This window comes from Pimephales promelas, chromosome 7 (assembly GCF_988280905.1).
Source record: "Pimephales promelas chromosome 7, fPimPro1.hap1.1, whole genome shotgun sequence".
Classification (NCBI taxonomy): Eukaryota; Metazoa; Chordata; class Actinopteri; order Cypriniformes; family Leuciscidae; genus Pimephales; species Pimephales promelas.
The window spans coordinates 22,170,808-22,188,137 of record NC_142775.1 but is presented as its reverse complement, the minus strand read 5'-3'; the positions used below and the strand labels follow the sequence as shown (position 1 = coordinate 22,188,137).

The window sequence follows — 17,330 nt, the reverse complement described above, 5'->3', positions numbered from 1 at the left end:
TACTTACAAATCCTATTTAATATTTATTAATTTTATTTACATTTAATTTTGATGTTTATCTAATGTTTATTGCTAGAAAATTGCACACAAATTTAATAAAACATGTCAAAATTTTGCAACAGAACAACGGCAAACCCACGGCCACAACTTTTTTTTTGGATAATTTCTAAATGTTAAACAACTCTTTCACTAACTGTTATCTGGAAAAAAAAAGAAAAAAAAAAGTATCCCTACTCGGTAACACTTTATTTGAAGGGGTGTGCATACGACTGTAATGACACTGTCATAAACATGACATAACAACTGTTATGATCATGAAGGAGTCTTTATGAATGTTTATGACTGCTGTCATTAAGTGTCATTCGGTAAATTATGACACTTCGGTAAGTTGTTCGGTAAATTATGACACTTGCAAATTTGACATTGTTTAAAATGTCTTGATTATGAAAACTTGACATTAACAAAGTCAGAAATGTCTTTGTTATGACAACTTGACATTGACCAGGAAATCACAACTAGTCCAACGTGTTCCACTTTACTTGAGGTAAGTGGAAATATTAATGACACTGTTGTTAAAGTATTTGACAGTGTAATAACCCTTAATGACATCTTTATAACTAGTACAATGTGTTCCACTTTACTTGAGGACAAGTAAAATATTCATGTCACAGTTAAAATGGTGTCATGACAACCAAAGTTAAAACCAACCAACCAACATATGACAGGGTACAAAGCTAAATAACTTATTTAAGTTTGATAATTAGACCTGTTATGACATACTTGTGACAGGTTGACAGGTAATGATTTCTTGGTTAATCGTGAGCTTAGAATTATAAGGTTCTATCTCCGTTTAGGGTAGTTCTGAGATATTGAGCATCAAAGTTTTTACATCCCACCTGGCAAAACTGTAATGTAGTAAAATTTTCTATTATAGCTTTATCTATTAATCTTTTTTTTACAAAAATAACACCACACAGGCATTAATAAACACCTAATGGATCAGATTATGTCAAAAACTCAATTTCGACCAAAAGTGGAGATAGAACCTTATAATTCTAAGCTCACGTAATGTCAAGTTGTCATAATCAAGACATTTTTGTCTTTTTTAATGTCAAGTTGTCATAAAAAAGACATTAAAAGTGTCATAATTTACCGAATGACACTTAATGACAAGTCATAATCATTCATAAATACTCCTTCATGTTCATGACAGGTGTTATGTCATGATGTCAGTCTTATGCACACCCCTTCAAATAAAGTGTTACCTCGTAGGCCCTACTCGAAAACACAAGTGTTCAATAAGTAGATAAGAACAGCTCTCATACAGCTACATCTTAACACCCACATGACAACACACACTCACAGTATAATTATTTAGGAAAATTGTTTTGACAATGTATTCATGTGTGTGCACAGATTATTGAAAGTCCTACCTCGCTGACATCGATGCCGTTGTTGACAGACCACGTCGTCTGAAAGCACTCCAGCATGCGCTGCGCGAGAGCCTTGGGCAGCCGATGCACACGGATGAAGTCTTTGAGGTCTTTGGTTCGAGTGTGATAGAGCGAGCGCCGTGAGTACATCCGCTGGATAATGGCCGTCACGTTACCGAAGACCGCGGCATGCATGAGTGCTGGTAGGAGACAAACAACAAACAAACATTTCAAGTGATTATTTAATGAGTTTTATCCATGACATTTAGTGTGTCCAAAATTGTCTTCTGAGTAGGTATAACACAGTCTCATCCCAAGACGTCATACAACTGATGCTTTTGACCATACGTCAACATCCGCCGTTTTAGGGTACCCTTTAACGTCAGTTAGATGTCGATCCTGGGGCGTCATCCAACAGACGCTTTACTTGTAACGTCAGTTAGGTGATGGGGTAGGTTTAGGTCTGGGGAAGGGTTAGGATTAGATAACGTCATCTAACTGACGTTAAAGGGTACCCTAAAACGGCAGATGTTGACATATGGTCAAAATCGTCAGTTGTGTCTTGGGATGAGACTGCGCTAGTAGTACACATTTGAATTTGTATGATGTATGTTCATAAATGTAAATGTTCTATATAGAATGAATGTGTATAGTATGATTGTAATCTGGACGTACTACATCCGCCATGTTGTCACTTCATAAAGAAACATTATGCAATACTGAACACGTAAAGTATGCACATGAGGCCTCCAAATCAGCATTGTCATGTAAATTAATGGCCAAAAATGTTAATAGTTCATCTGGGACTGTCATAAACACTGTCATATAAATTACCCCAGAGGCAGATTGTCATTTACACGTGGTGTTTATTACACCTAGCTAACACAATTGAAATCCATTATACGTTGCAATGTCATTCACCTGTTGTGCAACAGAATGCAGAATACATGGTTTATGCGACAAATGCAATCTCCAATCTTTGTGATCTCCACATGTGACTGGATTCACCCGATCTAACCAGAGATGGATTTTAATCTGGCATTTTGGCATTTTCATTTAGTCATATAGTGAGAAAGATTTAGCATCTTACTCCTGCTTGTTTTCTTTCTATTGTTTACCTAGTTGACATTGACAGCATGCTGGTTTGCAGCTCAATCCGTTTTGTTCATCTTTTCAGTGTTTTTCTTTTCCTTTGCATATATTCTGTTCAGCGTTACTCTGTCGACCAAACTCTGTATCATCTATTTATTTAACATTGTGAACTTTGTCAACATGAGTGTAAATAAGTGTAAATAGACTGGAGAGTGTCTACATGAAGTGTCTGGAGAGTGTCTTCCATTGTTGCGGAAATTGCACGCTGCTCTTCTGTTTGAGAACTGCACTCAGAGTAAGTGGCTGCACCTGGTTATGTGCCTTTTGAGTGCTTGGATGAGGTTTGTGCTGAAATCCATGAAAATCTTCAAATAGGGCTACAAAATGAATGTGAGTAATTAAAATCCTGGTTCACTCACCTGATTCCTGTGGCAAGGACAAAAAGAGTTATCTTGCTGAATTGTTTCTTCAATTCAGCAGTGAGATTATATGATTATATGAAGACTTGTTCTTTATTCTTGAATTTCTGTTTATTCTTGAGTCCCAAACTGTGCAGCCAGTAACGAAATCAAACATACTTAAACAAGTGGTATCGCATCAATTTTATCACGCTATACTCTTACTTACTTATTTCTATTTTTATTTCTCTGAATGAATTTTAGAAGAAATTTTTAAAGGGAAATTTCACTTTAAAAATAATAATTTTATCATCATTTACGCTCATATTGTTCCAAACCTGGGGTGCGTTTCCCGAAAGCATCGTTTGCCAACTATGGTCGCAAGTTCCATCGTTATCAGCATAGTTCAACGAGTCGGTGTTTCCCGAAACCATCATTCCAACGAACATTCGCAAACAGCATCGCAAAGTTGTGTGGTTTGAACGACAGCTCTCGACCTGTGGTTAGAGGCATTGTTTCTATATTGCATGACATTTGGACGTAATAAATCCTTATTTTGAGCAAAATAAGCAAGCTGACATTCAGTACAACCGGTGTCTTTTATTTAGAATACATACAAATGTAATTTACGTCTTTTAGTTTGTCAAAAGATTGGAAGTAACGTGTTTGAAGAGTGCGCATGTGCGAACGTGCTCTATTATGTAAGAACGAGCCAAATATTGAGTCTGGTAATAAAGCAAAATAACTGAGAACAATTAGTAATATTCCTCAGATGACATGTCTGTAATTTATATAAAACAAATATAGCGTTAATTGCATCTTAAACAGTTTCATTAAAAGTATTATTACTCCACCACGTGCGAAACCAACGTGGTTGAACGATACTTTGCGACAGTGGGTTTCGGGAAACAGTCGTGATAGTTGATTTTTCCAACGATGCATCGTACTATGGTAGTGAATCAGCAAACTACGTCGTTGTATGGGAAACACACCCCTGTATGACTTTCCATCTTCTATGGAACATAAAAAAATATATATTTGCATAACTGTTTTCTTTCTCCATTCAATGAAAGTCAGTTGGTTTCATCTTTTTCCCCTATTGAATTTAATTGTATGGACCAATGAAACATTAAACATTTTTTTAAATATTCATCTTTTGATCGTTCCATGTTTTACATCTTCATGGTTTAGAACAACAAAGTATGAAACAGATGCTACGATAGTCTGTTCTTCCCTATTACGATATCAGAGTAAATATAAATCATTAAAAATAAATACTGCAATAGCAGCAATTATCGTGGCCATGCGCAAAGAACAATAAGACATGCCAACACGGCTGGGAGCTTCAGACCAACTGCAACAATGAGAACAATCAATTGGTCAACGGTTTTGAAGATATTGGCAAACATTTTTTAAGTGCTAAATCGCAACGTTACATAAACCGTAAGGTGAAACCTAGCATGTTTGATATTGTTGGACTCGTCAAGGATTCAGGAACATAATGGAGATTACCCCCGTGAAAATAAGTCAATCACACCCAGAGTTATAAGCATTTGAAAAAAATATTTTACCACTAGGTAGCGCTGGTTTGAAACTTCTAAGGCTCCTTCAGGGCATCGTACTGATGAACCATGTTTCATAACGATACAATCATGCGTTCATAAAATACAGCATTTTGGTACAAAATTCAAAATGGCTGATATTGGTTTAAAATGATATGGTCAGTCGACTCGGCACGACGCCCTGAATCTAACGAGACCACTTTCATGATTGTTGGACAAACCATTCAAATCAAAAGTTATAAGCAAAAATAGGCATTTTTCGTATCTCTGGACCAGTAGGTGGAGCTGGGCCTAAACACTGCATGTTGCCTCAGGTCTTGTTTGTGATTAGATGTACCAAGTTTGGTCTGAATATAACAAAGCGTTGCGTAGATACAGCCTCACGTCTGTTTTAGTAAGCACTATGTAAAATTAGTTTGCACAGTATTCAAAAACGGTTTGATGAATCGACACAAATTTCACAACTTTTTGTCGGCACGTCTGGTCTGGCTTAATTTTAGGGAAAGTCGGAGCAACAGCATAGGAGGAGTTCGAAAAATTATATTTTCCGGAGATTTCAAAATGTACAAATTGTCATGATGCTTCAAAAGTTCGTAGCATAAACGAGTGCAACTTTGGACAGTTGGTGGTGCTGCAAGGATTGAGTTAGAGACTCCAAATTTGCTATGGTGACCGTTCAGACTGTCCTCTATCAGTGTGCCAAATTACTATCCCACAAGCGGTTCTGTGGGCTGCCATAGACTTCCACAGCGGAAGAAGAATAATAATAACACCAACAATTTCAAAAGGTGCTTGGCCCCTAAAAACAAGAATTATCTTTTGATTCCATGTTGATTTTAAGTCTAAGGCAAGAACCAAGCTAATCCTTGCAAGCTTAAGCTATGAAAGTGTATAATCTGAGAAATATTTCCTCAGGGTTGAGTGGTGGACATCATATTGTTGTGTGGTCAATAATGATCAGTCGTTTGACCTAATTATGGTAATTTTTAGTCCAAGACATATCAGTGTTCCCCAAATACCCTCTGTGTGTATGATCTGTGTGTGTGGTTATAGAAGCCCCGCTGTCAGCTGGCTGTGACAGTAATGGCCCTTAGTGTTAGAATTGGTGACAGATTTATTCAGTGTGCATGTATGTGAGTGTGCATGGATTCAACCAGCCTTATTTGCCCCTCTTAAGTGCAATGAAGCCTGAGTCTCTCTCTTCATGGCCCAGAGGACATGTCTTAAAATTCAGTCCACTGTCACAACATCTCCCTCCAATCCACATGGGGCACATGCAGCCACAAAAATCATTACAGCTGTCCCAGCAGATAACAAGTAGCATTTCTGTGGCATTCGAATCCAAGCGGTCAAGTTAGCATAAAAAAGCTAAGAGTACTCGACGTAAGCAGCCTTTTACTAAGAGTACACACAAATATGCAAACATTAAGTTTTAAACCAGACAAACAAATACAGACTGAATCAAATCACTTGTTTTGCAATGAAACAATCAATGCAACATGTCATGAGACATACTGAATGTATGTCATATTGGCATAAATAGGTAATTGCAGGAATATTATATATGCACTGAACAATCATGTTTCTAAAGTTTTTTGTGGTAGTGGTCAGTGGTCAATGGTCATTGCTGTTACTGAATCTGGATTACATAATCAGATTCCAAAAATTAAATACTTAATTAGATTACATTACATTTTAAAATACTCATAATCTGAATATTCACTGTTTCATAGATCACATATATTACTTAGTATTCAGAAAATTCTGGTAAATTTATTAGAATTAATTGATTATCCCTAATTCTACTTTTTTGTTATTTTGTTATTGTTATTTTGTTATCATAAACCTCCAGCAGATTTTTAGTAGTAAAAAATTCCTGAAAATTGTTTTCACAAAAAAGTAAATAAATAAATAAATAAATAAAATATTAAGCAGCAAGAAATTCTTCAAATGAGCACCAAATCACTATATTAGAATGATTTCTGAAAGATTAGATGGCACTGAAGAATGGAGCAATGACTGCTAAGAATATGTTTCAGAATTTTTTCCATCACAGGAAAATGAGATGCATTTTTTATAAAAAAAAAAAAAAAAATCTTACCAACCCAAACTTTTTAACAGTAGTGCACAGTAAATATATATATTAAGCTGATCAAAAAAAAAAAAAAAAAAGAACACTTAATTTCAAGTATCATTATACTGTAAATCCAAACCTCACAATCATTTAAAAAAATCTGTGTTCTCTTGCAATTACCTCCTATCAGCATGGTGCAGATAGAGAAGATCTTCTCTGAGTCAGTATTGGCTGAGACATTGCCAAAACCCACGCTGGTCAGACTGCTTAAAGCGAAGTACAGGGACGTCACATATGAACTCCGAATCGAGGGCCCGCCTCCCAATACAGCTGCAGTCTGTCCGGCATTTGAAGTGCCCACCGGACCTTCTCCTGTTGTGTTCCATTGGCTCGAGTTCCACACAGACTCATGTCCCACTAAATCAGTGCCGCTTCCCTGGCTTGAATTGACCACCAATCCATCCAAGATAGTGGAGCGCAGTGAATCAGGAATGAGGGACGCAAGAGGGGACAGGAAGTAGGGGGTGCCCAGGCGTTTACCCAGCTCATGCAACCAGCCTATAATGAAGAGGAAGAGAAAATGTAAGACGACATTTTTATATTTACTATTTTGCAGACTCAATTGTTTTGGCCAGTGAAATGATCTATAATCCTATAATATTATCTATAATATTGTAGTTTTGGTGATGGTTTTATAATCTAATTTATTTTTATTTATTTTTTCATTTGTGTTCGGCGCTAACTACCCAAAATGTAATTGGTTTGGCACCCCTGTAAGTTTTTCAGTGGGTACACGGCCACTCTCAGAACTGAGCAGATTTAGAGCAATTGCCGCTGTCCATGGTGCTGAACCTGAAGCATTTTGGACATCAGTTGGTTAGCAGTAGGCTGAAACTTCTTTTGGAGTCTGTCTGTCTGTCTGTCTCTCTCTCTCTCTCTCTCTCCCAAGGGAGATGGAGAGAAGTGTGAAAAGTCAGAAAAGGAAAGAAGATTGAGAGGACACACAGTTATTTATGTACACAGCGGCCAGTTCCAGTTTACAAGACCTTTCTCATGTACACATAACACCAGAAACCTTGGTCATTCCTTTCCTGACATATAACATCCAAAGTCTTCCCTTTGTTGTCTGTAATACATCCTTATCTGCGTCCATGGCCGCTTTTTATCTGCTTTCTAACTTTCCCCATTTCTCTCACTTTCACTTTTGCTTTCAGAACCAATATCACTTATTGACCAGATTTTTAAAAAGCATACAAAGTATTTAAAACCTCGACTACTACTAATAGTATGCAATAAGTACCATTAAATATTTACATTGAGAAATATTTGGTAAGTGTTAAATGTTATAATTGCACCAATGTGTTATAATTGCTCCATTACACTAATTGTAGTCCCAGCAGTATCCCACTGTATCTCAAATAAGAGCTCACCTCAAGGTAAAATAATTGCTTTAATACTTAATATTATTGCATATAATAGTTTTCATTTTTATACGGTAGAAATGATTTTAGCTGGCAGGAATAATGTGCATTTAAAGAAGGACCTACATTGAGAATATTTTAAGTAACTAAATCTTAAGCTATTTCATTTTAGTTAAATAATGTTTCGCATACATTTTCAAAATTACACTTTTTAACAAGTAATGTTAAAATTGGCCCAGAATAATAACCATGATTAAATCATGTATATTTTAAGTAGCTGAATTCATATTAACTTGCCAACAATCAACAATGTAGAGGTAAAATAGATATTATTTTGCATGTGTGTGTGTGTGTGTGTGTGTGTGTCTGTGTGTGTGTGTGCTCCTGATAAACCCTATGTTACTGGGAAAAGTCCCAACAAAGATGGCAATATCCATAATCCTTGTTGGGACATTGTTGGTCCCCATGAGGAAAACTGCTTATGAATAATACAGAATGATGTTTTTTTGAAAATGAAAAACTGTGATGGTAGGGTTAATGGATAGAATATACCGTTTGAACAGTATAAAAATAATTATGAACACAACGTGCGTGTGTGTGTGTGTGTGTGTGTGTGTGTGTGTGTGTGTGTGGGTTGACTAGGTGAAGCTGATGTGTTAGTGAGAAATTCCTCCAGATACCACAGAGATTTATGCCCACTTTTCTGTCACGCTATTTGTATTATTTGAGATTTTGACAATTCAATTGCACTTGATGACAGAGTGCATAATATTTCGTGAAAAACAGCATCAAGCCGTGCCTGACATACTTGCAACCTTTTAGAATGAATAGCGCGAATGTAAACATGCAAGCAGCATCGCCAAAATTAATTTGTACCATTAATGCCTCTGCTAGAACAGCCTATCAAGATATATACTCTACATTTCCTGAATGTGTAGAGTACACACAAATGTTGTCTCAGACCAGAAAGCTTACATTTGGTTGTAAATCACTGCAGAAGGGAACAAAGGACAAGTTCACATGAAATCTTACTTTCAAGCTTACAGGATCCTCAAGCAGAAATAGAGGGCTACTGAATCAGTTTTGGATGAGGCAGATTTATGGGAAAGAATAGGATATTAAAATTCCTGTAATAACAAGACTAAAAAGGATAATATATTTTTATAATAGTGGGCAATCGGTGTTCTCCTCCAAACCACTTAAGAAAGAATCAAGAAGTTTGCTAATTTGACACTGGATTTTTGGAGCCAACTTGAAAATCCTCTTTAGTCTCTAAAGGTCTGCCGGGCAGCTAGCCAAAACTGTGTTCTGCTGAGGTGATGGCAGTGAAGTGAGTGATATGGAGAAAAAAGACAGAGACAGAGGCGCAGAGCAACAAGAGTTCAATCAGCTCCTGGAGGAACCTTCAGAGAAACCTTTCATCATTGATAAAGAACTCCAATCCATTTACATTCTTTCATTTCCCCATTTCCAACAAAGATAGACAGCACTACTCAAAACTACTTCAATATTTCATTACTATCAATAACACGATCTCAAGTTTCCACAAATATTAATACTGTAGCTGTAAAGAGCCAATCTGAAACTGGTACTCACCAGATATAAAACAGCTTTTTGCAAATCTAGAACATTTACAATATTCTACATTCACCATTTGAAAGCCGAACTGTAAAAAAAAAAAAAAAAAAATGAGTCTCATTACACATTGGATGTGTTATGTATTTCAGTGCTAAATATTCCATCTGATGTGCAGAATGCTACAGACTTCCATTTCCACTAGCAAAACTAAATGTGTCAAGACAGCCTCATGTGCTTAATATTTAATTGCTGGCTAAAAGGGAATGGTTTGTGATATTGTTGGCAAGTCGGCAACACCAGCAGAAAATGGATTCTGGAGTAGTATCCTTGCTTTTCAGGAGAACATGTGGATGAAATTTAAACTGCTGGCCAGTAGGGTCAGTCAAGGCTGAGATGTACCTGAGGATACTACTGATGCTAAGGCTAATCATACTGGCTTTCATTAGACATGACAGATGGTGTGAGACTGTGGGCATATTGTAGGGGATTTTCTACTAATGAATTCTCAAATAATATGTGCAAATAGGTTGGACACACCCATATTTTAAGGAAGCTTTTGTGTATGACTTCAACACCAAATGTTAGCCAAAGCCACGTATAGATCTCACCAAGTTCATTTAAATGTATTGATATTATATCAATTTATAGGTGTGAATCTTTGAATCAATTCACAAATCATTGGTTTCTGTCAATTCAGTTTAAAAATTGGTGTCTATCGATTTAATTTAATCGTTACACTGAACAAGATTCGATTCAGTGATGATTGAGCAATATTACACAGGCATGAGTGCAGTAACTGGATCAACAGCACGATTAAACGAGTGAGTAAAAGCAACATGTTAATATTGAGTAACTTACATTTTAAGCCTTTTGAATTTACTTTTTTAATTTTGTTGAGATCAAAGTAGTCTCACTGCAGTGACCGTATGAATCATTTGAATGATTGATTCAATGACTCAGTCATAAAGACAGTCATTTGTCGCTTCCCACTGCTGTAACTGTGTCACCTGCAGAAACAGTCAGTAAAAAAAAAGCTAATTAAAATAGAGGACCATAACTAAATGCGGTCTAGATCATATCAATGTCATCATACACTCCTCTGTGCACTACAGCCATTTATTTTACCCTTGGTCTTTTTTTCTCTTTCGTGCAGCACATGGGAGATCGAGAGAGAGGTTCATTTCCAGTCAAATTGATACAGTAATTCACTATTTCATGAACAAATGTGAAAAAGGTAAGTTTGTTCAGAGTCAGACTTGACATGATGTGAAGATAATGTCTTATATGGTGCGCCGATTAAGAGCCAGATATTGTTCTGTCCTTCTAACCAAACGCATTACATCTGGCTTGTTTTTCAGTCTACCTGATTTGAAAAGTCATTTGTAATCTGAACACTTTTTGTAAGGCACATGAAGAGCTTGTCGTACATTTTCAATGTGATAAGCATAGTGGACAGACATCTTCAATAATGATCCTTGTGTATGAGACACTGTGAAAAGATATACAAAATAAGGCCAGCGTCTGATCTGAAGCAACACTTATGCTAATATCCTAACTGCCGTTCAGTTTTTGTTTTCTTTTGTTGTTGTTGACTTTTTATTTTCACTTACATTATCTGGTTTCATAAAACATCTAGTGAAGATATTCAATATTTTTAAAATCATAATTTGTTATTTTAGCTCAGCCAGTTCAAGGGAAAACTGACCTAAAGAATCTGTTTAAATAAATTTGAAAGATTGAAACATCTATGTTGACAGTTTGTAGATATGATACTCACCAATGTCCCAGGAACCAGGGCTGTTATTCTCAATCTCGCTGCGCCCGATTATGTACCAGACACAGGCCATCCAATGTGCCAGCAAGGCAAACATCGACATAAGTAATGTGAGTACAACTGCACTGTATTGGGAGTAGCGCTCCAGCTTTTGCAGCAAGCGTAGAAGCCGTAACAATCGAACAGTCTTCAGCAGATGAACTCCAAAGTACTAAACACACAGAGATGAAATGCACAAGCTCAAAAGAAAATTATAGTATTAATAATTACTTAAGATGACATGCCCAGCATCATATAAAATATGGTTTGTGTGTCCCACAAAGCTCTGTGTGAGGCCCATTAAAGGCACAGTATGTAGTTTTCGCTGATAAAAGTCACAACATATTCAAAACAATAACAAAGGCGTAGGCTAGCTTGATGACGCTGTGAAGGAGCGTGGAAAGATGGGAGTTGTCACCTTTACCTCCAATGCAAATCAATCCGATGTGGAAATGACAAAATTCACAGGCGAACCAATGAGAAGAGATGCTACACTGGTTAAAATTGCAAATTTATCTGTATTTTAACATTTTTGGAATCATTTGGGATAACGCAAGTACACAAGTACATATACATACAGTATATATATATATACATATTGTGCCTTTAAACAGTTGGCTCAAAATGACATAAAAATTAGCTAAATTAACATACCACGCTGACATTGAAGGCATACAACAGGTCAAAAGGTAGCGCGGCAATCAGGTCCACGAAGAGCCAGGTTGTGACATAATGAACACAGATAGATCGTCCATCATACACCACCTGGCCTGATGTGCTCACAAATGTGGTGCGGAAGTTTAGCAAAATATCTGTCACAGGGGAAAGAAAGAAAAAAAATGGAAGAAATTAATAAATGTATTATTAAAGCACAGAAAACTGCATTTTAATCATTACCTCGTTCAGTGACAGCGAGCTTATATAAGTTTGTTCTGGGTAGTGACTATAAAAAAATGGCTAAATTGCAGCACATACAGTAGCACTTAATTGAAGCTCAGTTTAGTAAATGGCTTTAGGCACTTCTTTGCAAATGTTTTGATGATACAAATAGTTTTTTTTTTGCATTATACAATTGTGTTTAATGGGCAGAAACAGATCCTGTCATTAAACACTAACTGCAATTAAGCAGTGCTAAAAAGCTTATCCACACACTGTGGATTTCTGATATAAAGGTGATGGCTGAAGATATGATGTTTTGTCTAATTGATTTGTATACGAGTATATCCTTAACCTGTATGGCAATAGCTACAGATAGGAATCTCAATTTACTCATAAATGAATTTGAAAAAATCTTCTGAAGAGTTGTTTTTGAACTATAAAACATTGTCACAGTCTCGTCTGCACCGTTCTGTCTGCGTCTCCAGCACTACACTTCCCATGATCCTCTCGTCTGCACACCTGAACTCACTCCCTCATCAGCCTCCCGTTCAGCATCCTGTTCATCTGTTACACCTGTTTGCCACCTCGTTATGTTTGATTCCTCTGTGTATTTAAGTCCCTCAGTTTCATTCTGTCTTTGTCGGTCAATGTCTAATGTTAGCCTGTGTTGCACCTGAGTTCCTGTCTTCCTGCCTGTTTTAAATATTAAATATTATCTTCACCGTTACTCCGGACTCCTCGTTCCTCTGCCTGCACCACAACCCTAGCATTTGTATTTGCTGAACAGTCCTTGAAAATCTTTTCAGTTTCTCGTGTTTTTAAGGCTTTATGGCATTTGCTTAGTAACATCTTGAACTTTTTACTAGAGAGTAATTGAAAGATGTCTGGCAGTATATTACCTCTGTGATATAAAAGACTGTCTGCACAGCACAGAAACCTGAACAATAACAGAATCGTGTTACAACTCTGGGTACTTTATTAGCAAGCTATGGGATCAAACGGCATTTAATATGACCCAGACAACGTTATTGAGACAGAACTTTTTTTTGTGTGCTAAACTAATGACACTACAAAAACTAGATCACTGAAGGTTGAGCCTTACCTAACATGAAAAGAATTTCCACAAGGATGTCGCTCACACTTGGTGGACTTCTAGGGGTCGATGACTCATCCCGTCCACCAACAACAGTGAAACAAACATTGTAGGGAACAGTAACTGCTACATAAAAGGTCGCTAGCAGGATCAGCCAATCCCAGCCAGCTTTGAAGGTGCCATAATGGAGAAGAATGAAACGGCTCTTTTGAATGGCTGCCACTTTGTACTCTGGGATGGGCGGCTTCTCGCCAAACATGTTCTAAATGAAACAATGTTCAGACAGAAATGTTTAATGAACTTTTAACTTTTAGCAATATTTCTATAAACAGTATGCTGTGTGCTGCTCAGTCACAATGAATTAAATAATCCAATACTTTTGAGAAGACCAATGCTTTTGAGAGTAAACAACCCAAAAAGTAACACTGATGACTTTTTCTCATAAGTGAATATTAAATGTAAATATTGCACTGCTGAAGTTGTGCATGCTAGGGGTAGATCCAGGTTTATAGCAGAACGCATTGTAACTGAGTTTAAGGACTTGCATTGTTGATCTTGAGTTTGCTTTTGTCTTGTTTCTGCAGGTGTCCAGACAGCTGGTAAAGCACAGCTCTACTGCGCCGCCGGTTGGCATTGAAGCCCGGTGGCCGCGTAACCTTGTGCACCTCCAACCCCGTCTCCACGTCTAAACAGAGAACAGCCATATATAATTTTTATTGATTTCATTTCAGAATTTTTTGCTCAACACAAAATAACATCAGGGTATTCTAGAAAAAAACAACAAAAAAAAAACATGTAGCTTTACTGCGGATCAGTGAAACATGAGCACCATTACTTGAAAACTGAAGTCATTAGAAAAGTCTACTTCTACCTCTAATTTTTTTTTTAAAGCAGTAGTTCACCCAATTTGAACTACTTTCAAAAGGTCAGTATTTACAGTAATAAATATACTGCTGTAAATATACTACTTTATTTTATATTTTAAAGGTCCCTTGACAAGAAATTTTCACTCTCTGGGTTTTTTTTTTTTGTTTTTTTTTACAATAATATGAGTTCCCCTGGCCTGTATACCCTTGTGAAAAAAAATGCACTTAATTTCAAATGTATCATTAAGTTGAAAAAAAAAAATGTAATAAGTTGCCATTAAGAGTGTTTTTTTTTTTTGGAACAACTTAAGTGGGATTTTTACACAACTTTACATCTACTTTCATAATTGCTTTTAGAGTATTTAAAATATAGTTAAAGTGCACTACAATATAATGACACACAATTAATGTGATTTAAAATATACTTGTTTGCATAGAGAGAGGGCAGAAACTGCGTTGCAATGAAAAGATCTTTATTCTCGAGATCAACAGACTGTCATCTGCTTGCTCAGTGCTCATCACGGCAACATTTTATGTGATGGGAATAGATCTAAATACTTTAAAAACTTCTCACGATTCATTAATCTTGATAGCTGTAATAGTAAATACGTATAATAGCTGTTGTAAAAGTATTCGAGAGAGTTTCACATGCAAGCATGTCAGCCAATCACAGCAGTGGCCAGTTACACTGAATCCCAGAGCAGACACGCCCCTTCAAATGCCTTTTATTTCTAAATTATGACTATGTTTGATCTAAAAAACATACTAACATTATAAGGGCAACCCAGGAAACATTATAAAATAATAAAATAACCACATGTCAGGGGACCTTTAAACAATTGCAAGTAAAAAGAACATTATTTATTTATATATATATATATTTTTGAGACATTTTTAATGTCTTAACCACTCTCATTTTTGATGAATTTATTCCCATGCTGAATAGAAGTATTCATTTCAGTAAAAAATCGCATGGACCCCAAACTTTTGAACAGTGTCTGTTCTGTATTATTTGACAGAAAGACATTAGAGGAGATTTGCTCTCTTCTCATATGCAAACTAACATGTTCCCATCAGCCAACCCTTGACTGAATAATTTATGGCTTTAATTTGGAGAGAACCATCTGTCAGTTTCTTAACTGACAACTAGATGTCTTACAAACAAGTAACTAGATGTCTTACAAATCCCCCACTGTATTTTTTTTAGTTCTTTCCAAATCCTTTTTTTTTTTTTTTTTTTTATATATATTAGTTAGCTTTTCCCCTTTATTATATAGGTTTTAATTACGGTTTTCTTAAGTGAGTCCAAAAATTCACTTTTAATGAGTTGACATCATTGACCGGATTTATTATTCCTAGTGCCAGTACAATATTCATCCATCAACCAAATGAACAGTAACCGTGCTTTGGCTCAAGCTCAGGCCACTAAAGGGAGCTTCAAACCTCTGTGCCAAGCTTTCCTACCGGCCCTCCCTGTGTCTTGTGTGTGTGTTTTCATCTCTCTCTCTCCTCTCTCTCTCTCTCTCTCTCTCTCTCTCTCTCTCTCTCTCTCTCTCTCTCTCTCTCTCTCTCTCTCTCTCTCTCTCTCTCTCTCTCTCTCTCTCTCTCTCTCTCTCTCTCTCGCTCTCTCTCTCTCTCTCTCTCTCTGGGGAGGAGAAGTGTCAGGATTACTGTAACAGCGAGCACCACATGAGATGCTGCTGGCCTGTATCGAAGCATCCACAACACATGATTCAGTAGCCAAGAAGTGAGAGGGAATGAGAAATAGAGCTTAGAATGAGCTCACTAAGTATGACACTGACACGACCAGGTGTAAATATGCAAAATTATCCTGTAATGCGCTTTGTAGAGCATCCCGTACAAGGCTAAAAGTGTTGCTGTCTGAATAAAAAGATAATTTGCCCTTTTGAAACCATACTCTCTTTGTTATATAGCACTATGCATCGGTACCTATACTTTTCCGCTCATTATGACTCTTGTTTTCATCTCTTTTCATCATTGTTTTCTATGTTCTACACAAAACAGTGCAACTGTGTTTTAGTGCATTTAAAAAGGTTACCTTCATGAAGGTTGAGAGACTGGATTAACAAGAATCAGTGTAGGCTATTGCTGTCTGGGTTCTTTAAACCACCAGTACATAGATGTTTACTTAAGAACTAGAGTATAAAATGTTGGGAAAATGTTGGGAAAAATAAATAATAATAATGGCTGATAAATTATATAAAGAATTGTATATATATTAATTGAGGGATTTCTCATGTGAGGGTTGTGAGTGAGATGACAGCAACAACATCATATATATATATATATATATATATATATATATATATATATATATATTAAATTACACACACACACACACTATAATAGTACTGATAACAATAAATTAAAAATAACTTTAACATTGGCTGATTACTGATATTTTTTTTGTTGGTTTCAACAGAAACTTGTATTTATCCTGCTTGAAATCCCATCGTAAAGGTAGCAACACTCACCTCTTTCTGGGCTCTGTTCTTCATCTTGGGATTTCTTGTTGTCTGTTATGTCCTTGTGTGATACTAGAAAGAGCACCACCTCTCCCTTCTCATTCTTAATGGGCACGATATCCAGAAGACACCAGAACTGAGTTCCTGCCACAACATAATATCTGCCATTAGAGTCAACATTAAATGTGAACATTCAATATTGACACGCAATAATATTTAGACCAGACTTCATGTTTAAAACGTACTATAGATCTATAACTGGCTTGATAAGACCTTTTCTGCGTATTGCTTTTAGTCTAAATCAGAACTGGCTTGTTTTTCTTCTCAAATGGCTATACTACCATCAGCTCCCATGTGCTGCAACAACTAATCAATTAAATTTAGAAGTAAACAGTCAAGAATTAATTGGGTCTTTTATGTTCAGCATAGAGAATCTCCATCAGTGACGTCACATTGCAATAGTCAAAAAACCTTATTTCAATGAGCAAAAACAGAAAATGGTGGAGTTCACAATTGAGTCGCAGTGCAAAACATTCAACAATGCAGGTTTGAGAATACTCCATTTTATATATTTTTTTTAATTAATTTTTTATTTATTGAGCATATATATATACAGTATATATATATATATATAT

The 17,330-nt window shown here is 36.3% G+C and overlaps 1 protein-coding gene across 1 annotated transcript in view; it reads right to left on the bottom strand.

The window, feature by feature from the left end:
* The window catches only part of kcnh3 (potassium voltage-gated channel, subfamily H (eag-related), member 3), a 94,420-nt gene that overhangs the window by 24,236 nt on the left and 52,854 nt on the right, over positions 1–17,330 (bottom strand). Inside the window, exons 3-9 of the mRNA XM_039682436.2 lie at positions 16,705–16,839; positions 13,889–14,028; positions 13,353–13,605; positions 12,026–12,183; positions 11,336–11,543; positions 6,740–7,117; positions 1,434–1,633 (exon numbers count right to left, since the gene is read on the bottom strand). Of these exons, the coding sequence (XP_039538370.2) occupies positions 1,434–1,633; positions 6,740–7,117; positions 11,336–11,543; positions 12,026–12,183; positions 13,353–13,605; positions 13,889–14,028; positions 16,705–16,839 (1,472 nt within the window). The remainder of the gene's footprint in view (positions 1–1,433; positions 1,634–6,739; positions 7,118–11,335; positions 11,544–12,025; positions 12,184–13,352; positions 13,606–13,888; positions 14,029–16,704; positions 16,840–17,330) is intronic.